The 19,742-nt window shown below is 42.5% G+C and overlaps 1 protein-coding gene across 1 annotated transcript in view; it reads right to left on the bottom strand.

The window, feature by feature from the left end:
* Positions 1-5,926, bottom strand: part of LOC117457717 (cell adhesion molecule DSCAM-like) — a 152,977-nt gene extending 147,051 nt beyond the window's left edge. Inside the window, 1 exon segment of the mRNA XM_034097933.2 lies at positions 5,099-5,926. Coding sequence (XP_033953824.1) covers positions 5,099-5,141 — 43 coding nt within the window. The 5' untranslated portion in view covers positions 5,142-5,926.
* Positions 5,927-19,742: the final 13,816 nt, after the last annotated feature.

The raw sequence follows: 19,742 nt of genomic DNA on the forward strand, positions 1-19,742 counted from the left end.
TAAATCTTTGAAACTAAATCAATAAAGAAGCACTCCAGCAGAGAGCAGAGGGGCTCTTTCTTGACTTAGGCTGTTTTAAACTGTCAAAATAAAGCCTTGACACCAGATCCTCCCCTACAGTACCTGCGCAGCACAGCACAGTAATATAACATGTCACTTTGACAGGTGCTGAGTGAATTAAAAACATCCTCTCTGCTGAGAACCCTGTCTGAGAGGGAAACCCCCACCAGATGTACTACAACCTCACTTTGCACGCATGATCAAACACCTACATCTGGATGCTGAGGGCTTCTCTGCTCTTCCCCACAGATGCTAAATGATATCGTTAACATTTTAATGCAAGAGACATTTACACGCGGGCTTGCGCAATTACACCTCTGATTCAGTGGAATCCAGACAGACACAGTGTGATCAGTAATTAGATTTTACATTGGGTGAAACACGGCACACACACACACACACACCACACACACACACACACACACACACACACACACACACACACACACACCACACACCCACACACACACACACACACACACACACACACACACACACACACACACACACACACACACACACACCAGTCGCCAAAGCTGGCTCCTAATTAGAGAGCCAGACAGGCTCGAGGAGGTACGGTACAGTAGAGTAGCCCTCATTATACAGCTGGGATGTATGAACTAGGGGATATCTATTATGATCACACATCAGGGTTTCCATTACCCAACATTAGCAGCCCTTTCAACTGGAGTCCCACACTGAGTCCAGCCGTAACCCAACAAACCCTCGCACAACTCACACAAGTGAGCAACAGTTAAGTGGGTTTGTAAACTTCATTTGGCCCATTAGATATTCATATCAGAGTGAGACTGCATGAGAGGATCTATCACTTCACTGTGCGCTACGTGTTTTCATGGGCTAATTTAATTTCATGAGCTGTGATACCACTTCTGCAACCAAACCATAATTGATAATTAGTAAACACACTAATGGCAGTGAGTGCAGCGTATGGCCAGGGTTGGAAGGGTGAATGTATTGCGTTACAATTACTTATTACCTGTAAAAAAAATGTAATCAGTAGGATAAACTGAGTATCAAAATATAAAAGTTATTAGTTACATTAAGTTACTTTTGGATTATTTCAAAATCAAATGCAATGCATATAAAGACAAGAGAAAATAAATATGAATACCTAAGTGTATTATGTAAGAAAAGAGAAACATATAAACCTTTTTAGAGAAACCCACTTTTTATTTAAGAGGACATATTCTGCTCCTGTTCAGGTTCATATTTGTATCTTGTGTCTCTGGGACATGTCTCCATGCCTTTATGTTCAAAAAGCTCTTTATTGGTCTCATACTGCCTGTGCTGCAGCACCTCTTTTCACCCTCTGTCTGAAACCAGAGCCCATTCGGCTCTGATTGGTTAGCTGACCGGCTCTGTGGTGATTCGTCAACCGCTTAGAGATGTCCCGCCCCTTAGCCTATTACGTACAATGTGTTGGAGCACCAGCCAATAGAAGTGCAAGTGTAACATAGTTATGTCACTACTTTCCGGAAGTAAACACAGGAGTCCAATGGAGCCTTTAGACTGCAAACAATCTAAAGGAAAATCTGAGAAAACTGAAAATGCTCCGATTTAGTTTGCCACATACAGTATAGAATTATAATTATTGGAACTAGAGGCCGAGGCTAGAGGCCCAAATAAGAGAAATGTAACAGTAATCTGATTACATTTTTTATGAAACTAAGGATTACTATTTTTGTATCCTTATTAATCTGTTACATGTAATCCACTACTTCCCATGCCTGTGTACGACTGGTCAAGTTTCCCTTTTTTTTGTTTTTCAGAGCGACTGTGACCGCTGATCTTTGGACATTTCGACACCGGGTTCAGAATCACCTCACAGCTCCAACAAACGGGTCTCTCATCAGTGCCTTCATCGCATCATGTCGATTTATTGCGATGCAAAAATGCCCCAATCTACTTTTGCAGCCAAATTCAATCTATCTATCCTCCCCACCGGCTCCCTGTAGCATCTTGATCCAGTGTTCCAGGTTAGTAATAATGTGGGGTCATGTAAAACTGGCAGGCTAACTGATGTTGGCAGCTATTTACTGTACTGTAAGCTACACTGGGCGAGATGCTTTGGAAGAGCTTCCTTATTTCAAAGTGGATCTGCCTTTACCCCGTGTAATGTCACGGCTAATTGAGAGCAAAATTTGATTGCGTGATCCCCTGACCTCTGCGTAAATGTTCATTTATTCGAGATGTCCGAGATAAGCCCCTTTTAAGTCTTGAGAATCAGGTTGAGCCGTGTGTACGTCTTACAAATCATCGCAGTGTTTGTGCGAGTAGCCTCGTCTTGTTATGTCTTTGCAATGAGGATTTGAATAGGGCCAGTTTGGCTCGCTGTGGTTTTGCCTCGAGGCAGCTTTCAGGGAGAAATATTTAATATGTTTCCACTCCTGTACTGATGAATGAATTTATGGATCATACTGTGATAGGCACAGGAAATAGCAAAAGTCTTAAAAAATGACTAAGGAGGACTTTGATTTTAATTTGATTGCTTATGATAAATCAATTTCCATGATGAAGGCAATTACAATGTGACATTTTGTGAACACTGTGCAGATTTTTATCCATTTTCCCTTCTATTCAATCGATCGCTGGGGTCATTCAGGTGACACGTGCCGTAAAATGACCACAATGCAATGTGGATAAGAAGCCCTCTTATCACCTATGCACACACTGATGTAACAGAAGCTGATTAGCTTCTTATCAAGTACTTATGGGTCAACGCAGTTTTAAGCCACACTCCCAAATCCATCTCCCAAAACATTCCCATTATTTCTTGCCGTCTGCCATTTTGTAGTGCCGTGTGAAATGTCTTGGAAGCATAATAATAAAACCAAACACAGCAGACAAAATGCATTTGAATCGTGTTTCATTTTTTGACAACACATCGTTTTTTCTACCCCCGTATATAGAGTGAAGGTTTTCGGACGCAGCCCCTGACACCCATTGAGGGGGTTACCATAGAGACAGACCAGTGAGCATGTGATAGGCCCAACTCTGAAACAGCGAGAATTGTCTGGAATCCAATTGCTTTGCTGGTTTCCATCCACAAGGTCATTCATTCATTCATTCATTCTGACACCGCCTGCTCGATACACCTTCATTTTCATGATAATCAACAAAAACACCCATCCGCAGAGGACAAAGTCTTATAGCAGGGATCGAAGGGGAATCAAATGCAAAAAATCCTCCATGATAGCGGCGCGAAAACACACACAAAGTGTAACGTCTGCACCCAACGCCGTCTTGCTGCTTAATCCCTATCAGTTGTTTTTCCACAGGCCTCCTCCATAATCCCTCATGCAATAAACGGACACAATCTTGCATGGCAGTTGATCTAATGTCAGAGGCAGATGATTATGATTAATGAGGATTCCTTATTGTTCCTTTATGAGTTTCAGCACAAGCTGGGCTGAGGGAGATACCATTTTATATGGAGTCAGTGTCAATAAACCGTAGCGACGACACAGAAACAAAAATCCATTTCCAAAGCGTTATTTTATCACGCCAGCCAGAAGGGGAAAATCCATTTTGGGGATATCATATATAAATGTGTTTATACCTGTACATTTCCAAATTGTTGCTTTGTGAATTCAGCTTTTTTCACACGAATGCAGCCAACCGCGGGGCTTGATTTTGGTTTCAGTGTACGTGAACAATCCCCATCTTGTCACCCTGATGTGTTTTCTCACAGACGTTTCCATTTTCTTTCCTTCTCCATCTTCGACTCTCCCCTTTTTTTTTTTTTGCCTTGTTTTTCGTACACACCCAGTCAGCCATAATCCCTCCCTGTTAGAAGGGGCTCTGACCAATAAGTGAATGCAATAAACTGTATCAATTTTCTGCTATTGATTATAGATACGAGCACACAGATTTGCGTGCACGATGTTAGCCGCATGCATGTGTGCACTACACTCGCTCAAAAACGTACATGGAATACAAGGCGAACAAGCAAATGGATGTTTTTGAATACGGCATTTGAATGGAGAATGAGACTTTGGGCTATTTGAATGGAAAATGTGTGTCACATTTTTAGTTTTTTTTAAATTGTGACCTCTGTGGAATGTGTCTCATAATCAACATTACATTTTTGTATTACTTACAAGAACAATTTGTACTAATGGTGCTGAATCACTGAAGGTAAATTACATAAAGCTGTATACATTGGAGACGAAATTGCATGTCGAGATTTTGGGAACACTGAACGACCCATAATTACAAAAATGTTTGCATCACACGTATTCATAATGAAAATATATATTAGATATGGGTAAAACATTTTCATTTTAATGAATTATAATAGTTTAGGCCACTTTAAACTTGAAAAATATGCTAACTGTGGGGGAGGGGGAAGGGGTTAAACCAAATATCCATTATATCAAATACGTCACTTATTACTAAGGGCCACGGTGGAGCAGAATAAGTATAATTAGGCATCAAATAAAAACAAATTGCATTAATGAGATTAACACATTTAAAAATTAAACTTAAATCCTCAAATCAATCAAATAAGTGTAATTCATTTTTTTTAAAGGCCCAAACATACATAATTTATGTTTTTATTTCATCTGGCTCAGGATGTAACTGAAGGCCAGTGATGTGTGTGTGTGTGTGTGTGTGTGTGTGTGTGTGTGTGTGTGTGTGTGTGTGTGTGTGTGTGTGTGTGTGTGTGTGTGTGTGTGTGTGTGTATGTGTGTGTGTGTGTGTGTGTGTGTGTGTTGTGTGTGTGTGTGTGTGTGTGTGTGTGTGTGTGTGTGTGTGTGTGTGTGTGTGTGTGTGTGTGTGTGTGTGTGTGTGTGTGTGTGTGTGTGTTTTAGGAGAGATTGTAAACGCAATAGATGCCTCGCCCGTGTCTCTCCCTATGTGAAGGGTGTCAGCCTTTTTGACAAGCATATAAAATCAATTTCATGTGGGTCACAGGTGACCTCCACCCTGCCTCACTTAGCCGCTGATTTGCCTCATGCAATAGGTAATGAGCACTAATAATTAAACAACAACAAAATGAGCGGAAGAAACTTACCATTCAAGATGCTCTGGAAAAAGATAAAAGCCAATATCCACATGCCCTGCTCCGTTCAATCCCCCCAAGCTATGCTTTCTCTTCTTCCTCCGACCGGTGCCTCCCTGGGTTTCTCTTCTGTGCGCTTGGGGTAAGGTTAAACATTTGCCACTGTCTTGATGCAAACCGGTCCAAGTATCTACTTTTAATATCTCCTTCTTTACTTTTTCGTTACACTGAGGTTTTTTCTTCCTCTGCGCCCTCTCTTTGCGCTCGGATCATAAATGCGCGTGTGTGATTGTCTTGGGGAGAGCTGTGCTCACTCTCCTCCTCTGCTCCGCGTCTTGCTGCTTATTCAAAAGGATGCTGAATGGGTGAAGCCCAGGTGTGTGTGTGTGTGTGTGTGTGTGTGTGTGTGTGTGTGTGTGTGTGTGTGTGTGTGTGTGTGTGTGTGTGTGTGTGTGTGTGTGTGTGTGTGTATATGTGTGTGTGTGTGTGTGTATATGTGTGTGTGTGTGTGTATATGTGTGTGTGTGTGTGTGTGTGTGTGTGTGTGTAGCTGAGTCAGAGCCGGGTACGAGCGAAACAAAAACTGCAAAAAAAACTATTTCTTAAAAAAGCTCCGATTTCTTAAATAATAAAAGAATGACTGACGGATCATCCTTTGAGAGGAAAAAAGAATATATTGGAAAAAATTAAATAACTAAAAGAAGCAAACAAGGGAGAGAGGGTGGTAGCATAAGAATGAAAAGCAGGTTTTTTTCTGAGACTCCAAAGTCAGATCATCGCCTCTGAGCGTCCAGCAAGAGGCGAGCAAGCGCATCTTCCCCGCTGCATGCCGCTCTCTAATCGCACCTCCCTGACTCTCTGAGCATTACACAGAATAACCCTCTGCCTGCCCCTGCAGACGCTTTAATTCCTCATTGCCTTAAAGGAGCAGAGGCGGATACCGGCCGGTCCTGAGGGCAAGCAACTGCTGGAGGTGAGCGCGCACAGAGAGGGGGCATTTGCATTAAGGAAATGAGCAGCACCTGACGCACCGAGGCAGGATAACATTTTTACGCACGGAGATGTTCCGTCTGTGGATGTTGCAGGTGTACTCCGCACTAAAGAGCAGAGCTGACTTGAATGAAACCAATAGAGTATTTCTCCTACGGATACAACAAAAAAACAGAGCAGAGTCCCCTGTAGGAATGGAAATGTACAAGGACATCCAATGACGCATGTTTTTTTATTTAATTTGAATCCCACTTTTAAGTTGATTTGACAATGGTGAGGATATTGAAAGGAAACAACATTTTGTCAGTGGTTGCAGCAGGGTAAAACATCCCCCACCCCTAAAGGCACACACACACACACACACACACACACACACACACACACACACACACACACACACACACACACACACACACACACACACACACACACACACACACACACACACACACACACACACACACACACACACACACACACACACACACACACACACCATACCGCCCCCCTCAACCCCATAATCCACCACCACCCCTCCATTTTAATGCCTGCCTTGAAGTCAAGGGTGTAGCAGTAGGCAGTGGGAGCCTGTGGGCCTGTCCACATGCAGAGCCCGGGCACACTGGCTGTGATATAACCAGCAGGGCAGTCTGCATCTCGTTCTCTATTCCACGTGACAGAATTCAAAGTGAAATCCAGTTTATTTACCCCAGGATATTCATTTTCATCGCTATTATATCTGGACTGGAGAGGATTCTGCAATTCTTAGCGTGTGCAAAAGGAAAAACAATTCATGGTGTTTGGTTTGGATCACTCTGCCTTCTTTTTTAATCAAGGGGATATAAATGCTCCATGCTGATGTCCATGTATGAAGTGCATGTTGTGTAAACAAATTAATTAGCAGCAAACAATCACTGCTCTGCATTTCCTGCACTGTTTATACTTCAGGTTGTATTCTGCAATTACATTCTATCATCACAGCTGTCCTCTTCTTCAACTATTGTGTCCCAAAAATGTGTGTTTAATTGAGTAAGAGGATCATTTTTACTTACCCTAAGCCGTAAGATAAACCCAAACAAGTTGAAGCCTGTGTAATGTGAGGAGAAAACACGGGTGAATCAGGGCAGTGGGTCAGAGATCCTGCCCGCCATTTAGAGTGGATTAGGAGCACTGTGCCTGGGATTCAGCCCCAGATTCTTGACATGGGTGGGAGAGTAAGTTCATTAGCAGCAGCAGACTGTGAGATATGATCACTTGAGAGGGGAGAGGATGCAATAGAAGCATGGCGGCAGGTTTATCAGACCTTTGATGCACATTCTGATTTCCAGCACTGCAGTTTTATTCACCTTATGCTTCGCCTGCTCAAGGGCGCTTCCACGTTGCCTTCTTTTGAGTATACTTACTGTGACAGCGTCATTTCTATGATTTTGAATCGCGTCGCCAGCTTTTTCAAACGTTACTTGCCAAAGAAAATGTTTATAAGCTTTAAAATAAAGTAAGTTTTTATAAGTAATAACACAAATCAAGCGAGAAAGCAATAATTTAGAACACCAGTATGAGATTTGTTTATCCAAATAATGCACATTTCGTAATATTTGGCAATGTTTGGAGCTGTGAGAAGCTTTATAAGAGCTAAGTCAGTCAGCTAAGAAAAATAAATCATGTCAACAATGTGCTTATAATTACTCTCACATAATAGTTTATTAAAGGTGGGGTAGGTAAGTTTGAGAAACCGGCTCGAGATACACTTTTTGTTATATTCCATGGAATGCTCTTAACATCCCGATAGGAATGGATATCTTAAGTGCTTTGACACAAAATCCATACAAAAATATCATCTGTGGAAGCCGTGGCGCTGTAAAAAGCACGACCAATCAATGGCCCGGCTAAAATGACTGGATGGCCTACCTGCCTGTCAGCCTTCCATCTGTGCACAAACTTATCTCGTGCCCTCATTGGTCATGTGCGGTTCGTGTCATGTCGTGTGTGTTGGAGGAGGGGCTCTGTAAGGAAGTAGCAGATTTCTTCCGGCTGCGTATTTTCAAATTCTAGCGCACTCGAGCCGGTTTCTCCAAAATCACCTACCCCACCTTTAATGTGCACTGTCCCTATTAAATCAACTTATAAATAAATTATAGATGGCGTAATTTAGCTAACAAGTTTGTTAGATAGCATATGTTAGCTAGCTTAAAAAATAGATAGCTAACGTTCGCTGGCTAAGTAGCACACTCACAGGTTACAGTTTTTCTCAATTGCTAAACCCACTATTTAGAATTAAAATTCATTTCTTCAAAACAAGAACATAGCCATCTAAACAGAAACACACTTGCCATAACGGAGCGTCCACACTACAGCTCCAAAAATAGCTTGGAGCTGGGCGTGTCTGGAGCTTGGGGATTTTATTCAAGCAACACGGCCAACAACCAATCACATGAATCTCCCGCCCCCGACATACAAAGCAAAAAATCCCGGGGATTTTATGGGAGCAATATATATATATATATATATATATATATATATATATAAACTCCCAAAACAGGCGAAAACCTACCAGTTTCCCCCACTGTCTCTGCCACCTCCCTCCATGCCTGGTTCCTCCGGTTTGTATCCCGGTAGGTGAAGAGGGTCTGGTCATACAAAACCGGGTGATTTGCTACGGCGATAGTTAGTTTCTCCTCCGACTTTTTTTGAAATATAGAAATGAACGGCGGGATATCTCTCCCAGCTTAGACGCGGTTTGATTGGCTACGGCTTCAGCTGTCAGATTTTGGGAAACGGGATTTGATTGGCTGGCGCTGGCTACTCCGGCGTCTCAGGCGACAGAAGTTGAACAATGTTCAACTTCTGTCGCCTGAGACGGACCGCTCTGCTACCCACAATTCAGTTCGGCGAAAAAGCGCGGCTACGTGACGTCACCCCATTGAAAGTGAATGGGCAGATTGGAGCAGATTGGAGCTTTCGACGCTGTCGACGCTGTAGTGTAGACGGGCCGTTACTCTGAATATCTTTTGCAAAATGCACTTACATGACCAAAACTGAAAATACTGGTCACAAAAAAGATCGAAACAGAACAAATTGTCCTCTAATGAGACAAATGTGTTTTCATAACTGAAACTCCGGTCACTATAATAACATATTCTACCATAACAATATACATTTCTTGCAAAGTGCTCTAAGGCACTCAAAACTAAAAATACCCCTTCCAAAACCAGATACCTTCTCCAAAAACAAACATTTGTCAGCTCATTAGAAGACTATTTGAACAGTCATTACTAAGTGGCGCACTAAATACTGACTACAATCATCAATACACAAACCTCAAGCTATCGATATTGGAAACTGAACGTAAAACTGACAAGTTGGGAGAAACAAACTTACATATAGGAAAAACAGTATGTTACTGTAACTATGTCATTGTTTTTATTGTCTCATTTTCAGAAGAGCACCGTAACAGAAACAAAAGATGAATAGCAATACACTGGAAAAAAAATAACATGGGTAAATGATGTAAATCAGCAGTAAAGCAGAGAATGAGATCTATATAGCTTTACTGATCTGCTCTTTGGCCTCTGTCTGGCCACATAGCCTCATCTACGTCACAGCGTATGTCTTCTCTTGCAAGGCAGCGTGGGAAATATCTCCTTGCGTGTCGACACCACCCTTGACAGGATTCCGCAGAGATGTCCCGACAGCCAGCATTCATTGCGTCCAAAAGGGGCATTCTGTCATGAGGATGATGGTCACAAACCTTCCATCTCCAGGCAGAGAAGAACTCCTCAATGGGGTTTAGAAATGGGGAGTATGGCGGGAGGAACTCCATGGCCATGTGTGGATGAGCCTCAAACTGTGGTGGTGGAATGCCACATTGTCCCATATGACCACGTAAACCGACCTCACTTGATCCCTCTCTTCTGGTGGCACCAGTCGGTCATACAGGACATCCAGGAAGGCAAGGACACGTTGCGTGTTATATTCTCCCATTAGAGGGATGTGAGCAAGGACGCCTTGTGTCGAGATAGCCGCACACAATGTTATGTGTCCTCCCCTTTGGCCTGGAACAAAGACTGTTGCTCTTTGCCCAATAAGGTTCCTCCCACGTCTACTCACTTTGGAGAGGTTGAAGCCTGCTTCATCCACATATACAAAAACATGTGGTAATGCATTGCCTTCCAGCTCCATCATTCGCTAAAGAAAATGAAACAAACAGAGGACCGTTTTACATTACTGTAAGCAGTCCGACATACTAAAGATATAGGCAAGCCATCACTGTGATTGAGGTCCTTACCTGTACATACCGGTGCCTTAACTCCTTCACACGGTCAGAGTTGCGTTCAAACGGAACCTTATCTGTTTCATTCTGAGGTGGTGCCTCTTTAACACCCGGTCAATGGTTGCAACACTTATAGATGCAATGTTACTGAAGACATCCTGGTCTGCAATTATTCTGGCCTGAATCTCCCTTAAGCGGATTTCATTGTTGGCCACAACCATATCAACAATGGCAGACTCTTGTTCTGGAGTAAAGGCCTTTCCTCTGCCACCAGAGCGGGGTGCTCTTTCAGTTCTATCAATACATATTTGAGAATGTTATGTACTGTAATATGTTATGTACTGTAATATAAAAACAGTGATCGAAACCTACATAAAAATAGAAATGCATGAAGTGCTGTAAAAAAGGGTTACAGTAGCTTACCTATTTTCGTGCCTGAAGATCCTAATAATGGATGCCACTGTTGATCTCCGTATATTGGGCTGAACCCTTTGGCCAGCCTCACTGAGGGACATGCCATGGTTTATGACGGGGTCCACAATAGTTGCACGGGTGTTGTCCGAAACTACTGTTCGCATTGGTCCCCTTTCAACTCTTCCACCACGCATACGTACAGCCCTCCCTCTTCCTCTCTGAACATCAGGGTTCCCTCTTCCTCGCTGAACAACAGGGTTCCTTCTTCCTCTGTGAACATCAGGGTTCCCTCTTCCTCTGTGAACAACAGGGTTCCCTCTTCCTCTCTGAACATCAGGGTTCCCTCTTCCTCTGTGAACAACAGGGTTCCCTCTTCCTCTCTGAACATCAGGGTTCCCTCTTCCTCTCTGAACAACAGGGTTCCCTCTTCCTCTGTGAACAACAGGGTTCCCTCTTCCTCTCTGAACATCAGGGTTCCCTCTTCCTCTGTGAACATCAGGGTTCCCTCTTCCTCTCTGAACATCAGGGTTCCCTCTTCCTCTCTGAACATCAGGGTTCCCTCGTCCTCTCTGAACATCAGGGTTCCCTCTTCCTCGCTGAACAACAGCCCTCCCTCTTCCTCTCTGAACAACAGGGTTCCCTCTTCCTCTCTGAACATCAGGGTTCCCTCTTCCTCTCTGAACAACAGGGTTCCCTCTTCCTCTGTGAACAACAGGGTTCCCTCTTCCTCTGTGAACAACAGGGTTCCCTCTTCCTCTCTGAACATCAGGGTTCCCTCTTCCTCTGTGAACATCAGGGTTCCCTCTTCCTCTCTGAACATCAGGGTTCCCTCGTCCTCTCTGAACATCAGGGTTCCCTCTTCCTCGCTGAACAACAGCCCTCCCTCTTCCTCTCTGAACATCAGCCCTCCCTCTTCCTCTCTGAACAACAGGGTTCCCTCTTCCTCTCTGAACATCAGCCCTCCCTCTTCCTCTCTGAACAACAGGGTTCCCTCTTCCTCTCTGAACAACAGGGTTCCCTCTTCCTCTCTTAACATCAGCCCTCCCTCTTCCTCTGTGAACAACAGGGTTCCTTCTTCCTCTCAGAGCTCCTCTACCTACTCGATCAGCCATTTTGTTCACACAAACATCTTACTGAAGTGAGGGAGGTCTTTTATAGGATTCTCACTAATTACAATTACTATAGGAAAGTCATTGATATCAGCTAACAGTAACATCATTACTGTAGGTATACAGTACATTCATTACATATGGCTTGTTAGACGCTTTTATCCAAAGCGACTTACATACTGAATACTGTGGACAATCCCCCACAGGAGCAATTTGGGGTGAAGGGTCTCAGGGACACAACGACATGCTGACTGCAGTGGGGTTTGAACCTGTGACCCCCTGATCCCAACACCCACTGCGCCACACCCCTCCCTGTAACACATTCCATGCAGTTACCTTTTTCAATGGGGTGATTGACTGATAACAAGTGTTAATATTTTGCACATCAAGTGTCAATTAGTGTAGCTATGGTCTAAGTTTATGAGGAGTAAGTGTTATCCACTGTGAGAAGATCATTTTGTTTTGTAGACATGAGTTACACAAAAGATTGTTGATGTTTGTGTAGAGAATTGTAACTTCAGTTAGAGAATTGTGTGATCTGTTTTGCAAAACACTGCTTAGCATCTGCATGTTGTGTGATATCAATGATAAATGGTATACTGTTGTAGAGAAATGGTTTTCTGGCTGTGCTGTTGGTTTGATGAAAGGAATTTTGATTCTAAATAGTGGGTTTAGCGATTGAGAAAAACTGTAATTGAGTGGGTATAGGTCAGCTTGTTGCGTGAACAATGTGGACCTTTGTCCAGCCTTCTGGCAGTGAGAGCAACTGTCCACATAAGCTTTAGTATTTAGTCCAACTGAACACATTTTTTGGTATATAAAAATGACTAAATCCGTGTTTAGGCTATAGAGTGCTTTAGAGAAGGTATTCAACCACACCAGGTGAGACTAGAAATAGCAGTTTTCTTTGGTTAAGCCTTTAGCAATGTTACATGGTAGACTTGTTTGGTACTGAAGGTGAAATTAACATCAAGCAAAGACAAACCAAACCAAAGAGGAAGGAAGAAATGTCTGACTGTTGGCTCAAGAGATTGGGAGAGGGGATCCGTGGAATTAGAGGAAGCCATCTGACATTTTAGGGGAAATGAAGCATTGGTGTAATCTAGCTCAGCAAACAGGGTTTTATGAGGAACCACAATAAAAAATGCGGGAGAAGAAATGGAGGAAATGCAAATGATAAGATTATATTTGTGTGTGTGGCACGTGGAAACTAATGCTACCACAGATGGAACAATCTAACATGTTGTCATGTTAGCAGAAAAGAGGAGCAATGGCACATATAGTCCAGGGTAACATTACCAGAGTGGGATACATAGTGTGTGTGTGTACAGTATACACGCTCACATCACTGTACACACACACACACACACTCCATATGTGGGAGTTGCCTACACAGTTTCACAATGTGTGTTTGATAGCAAACAAACACAAAGTAACATCAACACTGACCAAATGACCTTACAACGGCCAAAGGACAGCAGATGATCGTTTCTCAAATTACTGATATTATAAGACCAGAAATATCTGTATAATCGTGCCTTGATACGTCGAGTTCTGTATGATCACGGAAATAGTGTCTAATATTTGGTTAGTGGGGGTTAAGGAGGCCCTTTCACCTTAAAAACTGTAATTAAAAAATAATTGCCTCCTTCTCTGTTTCTACAAATATCAGAGCCTGTGAGGGAAGCTTTTAATAAGCATGCATAAAGGAACAATCTGCAACTGACTGCACAATCTCAAATAGCAAGGCGGAACTTTGTGTTTTTTTCTACTTTTACTTTGTTCATCCTCTTCGCTCATATAAACTTCAATTTGTAATTAAAAATGATTGAATGGATGAATGTGTTCAAAAGGAAGTACGATCTAACCCCAGAAACACAATAAACAGTCATCACCTAACTTCCTCACAGCCCAAACTAATCTAAGACGTAATTTCGGCGATGCAAAGACCAGCTTAAGCTGCACGCAGATCAAATGTAGCCGTCAGTGGCTCACAGGGAGTTCCATCTTTATCTAAAACAGGTGCTGCCGTGTATCACTCCGCAGACAGCTGTGCTACTTGTGATGTGAAAGACAATACGTTGAATTTCACTCTGAAGACAAGAGCATTGACCTTGTGACCAGTGCGCACTCATTGGTAAGACTCCGACAGATGAAATGCAGGCATCTGTTTTCAAACCGTCAAACCAATAATAAAGTCACTTATCTACTGAATTGAAAGCCCATATTGCTTTTTAATCAGTGTATCATTATGATATTCATACACTTTGAGTGTGGAGGAACAGTTAGAGTTGAACTGCATGATCAGTGTCAGATTGCACCTGTGCCATGTATATTAATCACTTATATGTTAACATATGATTTAAACTCTAAACTAACATTACAACAACAAAAAAGGCTTATCCTTATTATCTGTCAACTGTTATCCGCCCTATACTGTGCTTTCATTTCTCTTATTGCTGTTGCTGCTATGAGAGCTGCATTTCATAACAGGGATCAATACATATTTATCTTATCTAAAAACAATTGACAGCCCAGGACTTCTCTAGAAACCTTGGAAACCTTAAAAGTGAACGCATATTAATCACAACTATAAACCAAACGTCCTCCCGTAACTCCAGGGTGGATGTTTAACATGAATTGGATGGTATTGAAAAGCCAAAGAAAGAGACAAGAGCCATGTGTTACACTGACTGGAGACCACTGGACATCAATAAGAACCATCACTACCTCCACCATAACTCCCACAATGCACTGGTTCGTGAGGTGAAAACAGAGGAAAGGCACTTAAGATAGTTCAAGTAAATACGAGTATATTAAACTTGTGATTAATCACAGAATATTGTCGTAGTTAACGTGATCACACTTTTAATTGATTGACAGCGCTATTTATCTGATCTTATCCATTACATTGCATTTAGCTGACGCTTTTATCCAAAGCGACAATAAGTGCATTCGACCAAGAAGATACAACCTTGAAGAAAACAGAATCATAAAGTACATCAGGTTTCATAGAGCCAAGCATTTAAAGTGCTACTCAACTGGCTTTAGATAAGCCAGCCCTTTGTTAGTATATAAGTGCTCTGTTAGCAGTTCTTTGTTAGTAGTTCTATCGCTCGAGGTGGAGTCGAAAGAGATGAGTTTTCAGTCTGGAAGGTGTGTAAGCTTTCTGTTGTCCTGATGTCAATAGGGAGCTCATTCCACCATTTTGGAGCCAGGATAGCAAACCCACGTGTTTTTGTCTGATGGGAACTTGGGTCCCCCTCGCAGTGCGGGTGCAGCGAGTCGTTTGGCTGATTCAGAGCGTAGTGCACGCGCTGGGGTGTACAGTTTAACCATGTCCTGGACGTAGGAAGGGCCAGATCCATTCGCAGCATGGTACGCAAGTACCAGTGTCTTGAACTGGATTCTAGCAGTTACTGGAAGCCAGTGGAGGGAGCGGAGGAGCGGCGTGGCGTGGGAAAACCCTATCTTGGTTTGATGTATCCCCATTTCAACAGGTCATACACATTTGGATATATTGCATGATTTAAGCACAGCACTATGGTCTAAGTAACATAATTCAGTGTGTCCACAGCCATGCTTTGAATATGAGTAGAATGGATTTTTGGCTGGGTTTGACTTTTGGGGGATTGCAGTTCATTTTAGCCCCCCAGCATGATGCCTAAACAGCGGTAAGTGAATGTGACAATGAGACCCCGGGGTGGTGTGTGTGTGTGTGTGTGTGTGTGTGTGTGTGTGTGTGTGTGTGTGTGTGTGTGTGTGTGTGTGTGTGTGTGTGTGTGTGTGTGTGTGTGTGTGTGTGTGTGTGTGTGTGTGTGTGTGTGTGTGTGTGTGTGTGTGTGTGTGTGTGTGTGTGTGTGTGTGTGTGTGTGTGTGTGTGTGTGTGTGTGTGTTTACATGTGCCACCATGTCTGTGTGCATACAAAGGGAAGAAGTGGAGCACATATGAAACGATTCATGAACACTGCTCACTGCAGGTCGTGACTCCTCTGATGTTACTGGCATGGGATGTGTGCCCTGTATATTACTGCCAGATTCATCATGGACCATAAAGTAAGACATTCATCAGAGGGGTTATAGAGGGGATATCTGTGGATGTGCAGTATTATAATTTATCCCACAAAACAATGTAAGGTCTAATGTGTGTTATCTTTTTGTATAAAAGCTGTAGGTAATTTCACTTAAATATTAAAGGGGCAGCATATTTAAGAATCTAAATATATAGTCAAGCACTACATTTGGATTAAATGTATGGTAAATTAAAGAAGATGGATTAAAACATGGATTGATTGAACTTCATTTTCATTTCAGGGAATTTGGTTAATCAGTGTTTTTGTGTTTCATCAGATAGTATGTTATTGTTATCATCTCTGTACCTTACTGCTTTAACTTTAGACATTTATTTGAAAAAACAACATGAAAATGCACAAAAGTACACAGACAAAACACATAAATGACATTATTAGCTTAATCAGTATATAAATAGTGACCGGGCCTTGAAAAAAGGTTCATATTGAGGGTAATTTTGGCTGAAACTTAATCATTGTTTTCCTTTATGAAATGTTTTTATGTTAACAGGTTACTCATCTATTGTGCCACTCCAGCTAATCTCATTTCAAATGAAATACTTGTTGTGTTTATTCAGTTGGACTCAAAAATAAAAGTTTTAGACCATATCTGTTACAGCAAAAGGCTTTCAACATCGTTCCTCTAAATTGTACACTAAAGTAAAAAAACATCCTATTGATATTTATTTGCTCTTCTTTTTATGTGCATTGAATTTGATGTTGAGGTAATCCGAAAGTAAGAGGAAGTAATCAGATTACACTACTTTTACATTTTGATACTTAGATTACGTTACTGATTAACCCCAATCCTGAAAATAAAGAAATGTCACCTCAACTATGTCTCTTCACCACACATGTTGGAGCACTCACCCAGAGTCCCCTGGCCGACGCCCCTCCCTGTCCCTCCGGCCCCCCCTGTCCCCGGCGTGTGTGCAGACAGGCGGGGTGATCCCTCAGGACGGGGCCTCTTGTTTTGTCAACTCCTGTGAAGCCCAGCGTATTTTACAACAAAACACAGAGCGGCCTATCATCAGCAAAATGTCAGCCCTCGGCTCACTCCTTCGTCACCCAGAGGAGGATCAGGTTACCTTTACACTATGCGACACTATGCAACCCATTAACTCAGAATAGAAACATTCTCAGCACCGGTATTTGCTAAGACAATGACATTGATAAGAGACAAGCCGCGCTCGTGGCTCCTGACAGAAGTGAGTGTACGGTTACATGTGGCTCCTCAACAGAGTTCAGGGCGGTGTGCTCTTACCCTCTGCTGGTCCCAGCGGGATGCAAAGACACCTGCAGGTCAATCAGCATCGGCACACATGCACACTCTTTAAATTAGGACTGCTTTAACAGGGGGGGGGGGGGGTTGCAGAAGTTAACATGTCAAAGGGACTAATGATAACCTATTTAGGAGAAGTGGTCCTGTGGAGGTCAGTGGCAAGAGCAAAGGAGTAAAGTTCTGAGGTCTGATCACCTCCTCTGAAGGGCATCAAACAAGAACGGAAGGAACTGCCTTATATGGCGGGATAGACTTAGATGTTTAGATCTATCCATCTATCTATCTACAACAAGCTAGCAAAAAATGACTATCTGTTTATATCTAAGTTAAAGTGGACCCATCATGTTATATTTGAATAATATATTGTAGGGCCATACCTATATAAAACATGTATGTGAAGTTTTTTTTTCAAAATACCAAACAGATCATGCATTTTGGCCATGCCTCATTTCGCTCTATTTGCTCTTTTCCAGCCTTGTTTTTGCAAGGGCTGATTCTGTGACTACAGCGCCACTTACAGGCCTAGCATATGTACTACAGCGTCTCCAGCGCTTTCGAGCGGTCTCATTCCCCTGATAGGTGGAGAGTTACCCATATAGGCGGAGCACCCCTTTTCTGACGTCAGAACAATTCAAATCTGTATCAGTCTGTATCAGATCCGTTGCAAACCCGTTTTTAGAAATGTGGGAATGGAGGAAAAGAGAGAGGGTTGTGTTTTCTGACACTTGGTGAGTTCCCTGACCGGGGACACATATTCATGTATAAAAGACGTACAAAAGTGCATTTTGCATGATAGGTCCCCTTTAACGTTTGCTATTTACCTAGTTAGCTAGCTTACATTAACTTCCCATATTACAAGATAGCTATCTTGCTAGCAAATGTTAGCTACGGCTAAATTGGTGGCTCTTGTAATTTAAATTGGGATTATTGTTTTACACCCTATGGTTAAACATGCACTCTGGACCTGTGTCTAACAGGCAGTAAAAATAGTTATCAAAACATGGTTGACATGATTTTTTTAATCTGACCGGCTGCTCTCCTACTGCCAGCAGCTCCTCGCAGCTCAACATATCGCTGTAAATATTGGTAATCTAAATGGATAGTTTATCGCTTTTTACTTAATAACAGTTCATTCAAAAGCTTGAAAATTGTTTCTTTGGCAAGTAAAAGTTGAAAAAGCTGGCGATGCTATGCAATGTAATAGCAATACGCGCTTTATTGCGGAAGTAACGACAGCGCCCTAGAGCAGGCTAAACATTAGGTGAATAGAAACATACCATTTGTAACTGTGAGTTTAGACCTTGCCACTGATCAACACACACGGTTTCTACTTCCTTTTATTTACAAGTTTGTTATCTGTGTTTTGGAAGGAAGCTGAAGATGACGTGGTTGTGTTGGGCTTCCCACACATTTATGAGCCAATCAAGGAGCCAGCAGAGTTAGCACGGCCGCAGGCATTCATGTTTTAAATTTCAAGGTTTCAATTAGCACTTTTTAAAATGCATGCAACTGCTCTGATTTAAGCGTTATCTCATCATCTATATCTCAGAATAGAAAATAAAAGCCCATTCCCGAATAGAGTTGATATAGGGCTTTAATATCTTACTCTAAATTACTCATTGTAATTTAGATCCTACATTAAATGACCCCCGACAGTTATGACAGGATTTCAGAGGCGAGTCATTTCTTCACAACAGCTCCACATTTTCAGGAATACTGTATTTTAAACTATAGGACTTCAGTTCCACTCTGCAGAATGGACCACAGCACATGCCCTACAGTAACCTTTTTCCATCTCCCTCTCAATTCTCGATACCAACACCCCAGCCTGCTACAGCAAACCCAGCCCGTTTCCCATTGGTTAGCCCCAAGGCACAGAGGAGCATATCTGTAGCCAACCTTGACGTGCTAAACTAGGACGCTGAAGGGGACAGAAATGGGAGGAGAAGCAGGGGAGCGAGAAGGAGACGAGAGAGAGGGGGAAAAAGGTAATGAAAGGATGGTGGAAGTGTGGCGGAAATACGGAAGTGAGGATGGAGAGCAGAGAAGGGGACAGAGTAAGGATAGGCGAAGAGGGAAGGTGGAGAGTAAAAAGGAGGCAGAGAATAGGGGGAGATTTGTACTCTGCGCCTGGTCTCCATCTCCTCCATTCTCTGCTTGAAAACAGGAAAAATCAATACACCCACAGTCTAGTGTACATGAACTGGATCATTAAAAATATATAATCAAAACACCCCAGCGTCATCTTTCATCACTATATCCATCATGTGAACGGGCACGGATGCGGGTATGTCACCAACGTGCCTGTAACAATGTAATAACCCAATCAATGGCCTTCTAATTATTTCAGTGCCTCGGTTAATTGTCCAGTTAAAGCGGTCTTTCAGCCTTGACTCTCAGAGAGGCGCCAGAGACAGGATGCTTGTTAACAGATGCACACAGCAGAACCGGGCTGTTGTAATAAGAATATCTGACTTCTTAGCTTCACAACTCAATCCAACTCAGGGTCGCAGTGTTGCCT

The sequence above is a fragment of the Pseudochaenichthys georgianus genome, chromosome 13, assembly GCF_902827115.2.
Source record: "Pseudochaenichthys georgianus chromosome 13, fPseGeo1.2, whole genome shotgun sequence".
NCBI classification, from domain to species: domain Eukaryota; kingdom Metazoa; phylum Chordata; class Actinopteri; order Perciformes; family Channichthyidae; genus Pseudochaenichthys; species Pseudochaenichthys georgianus.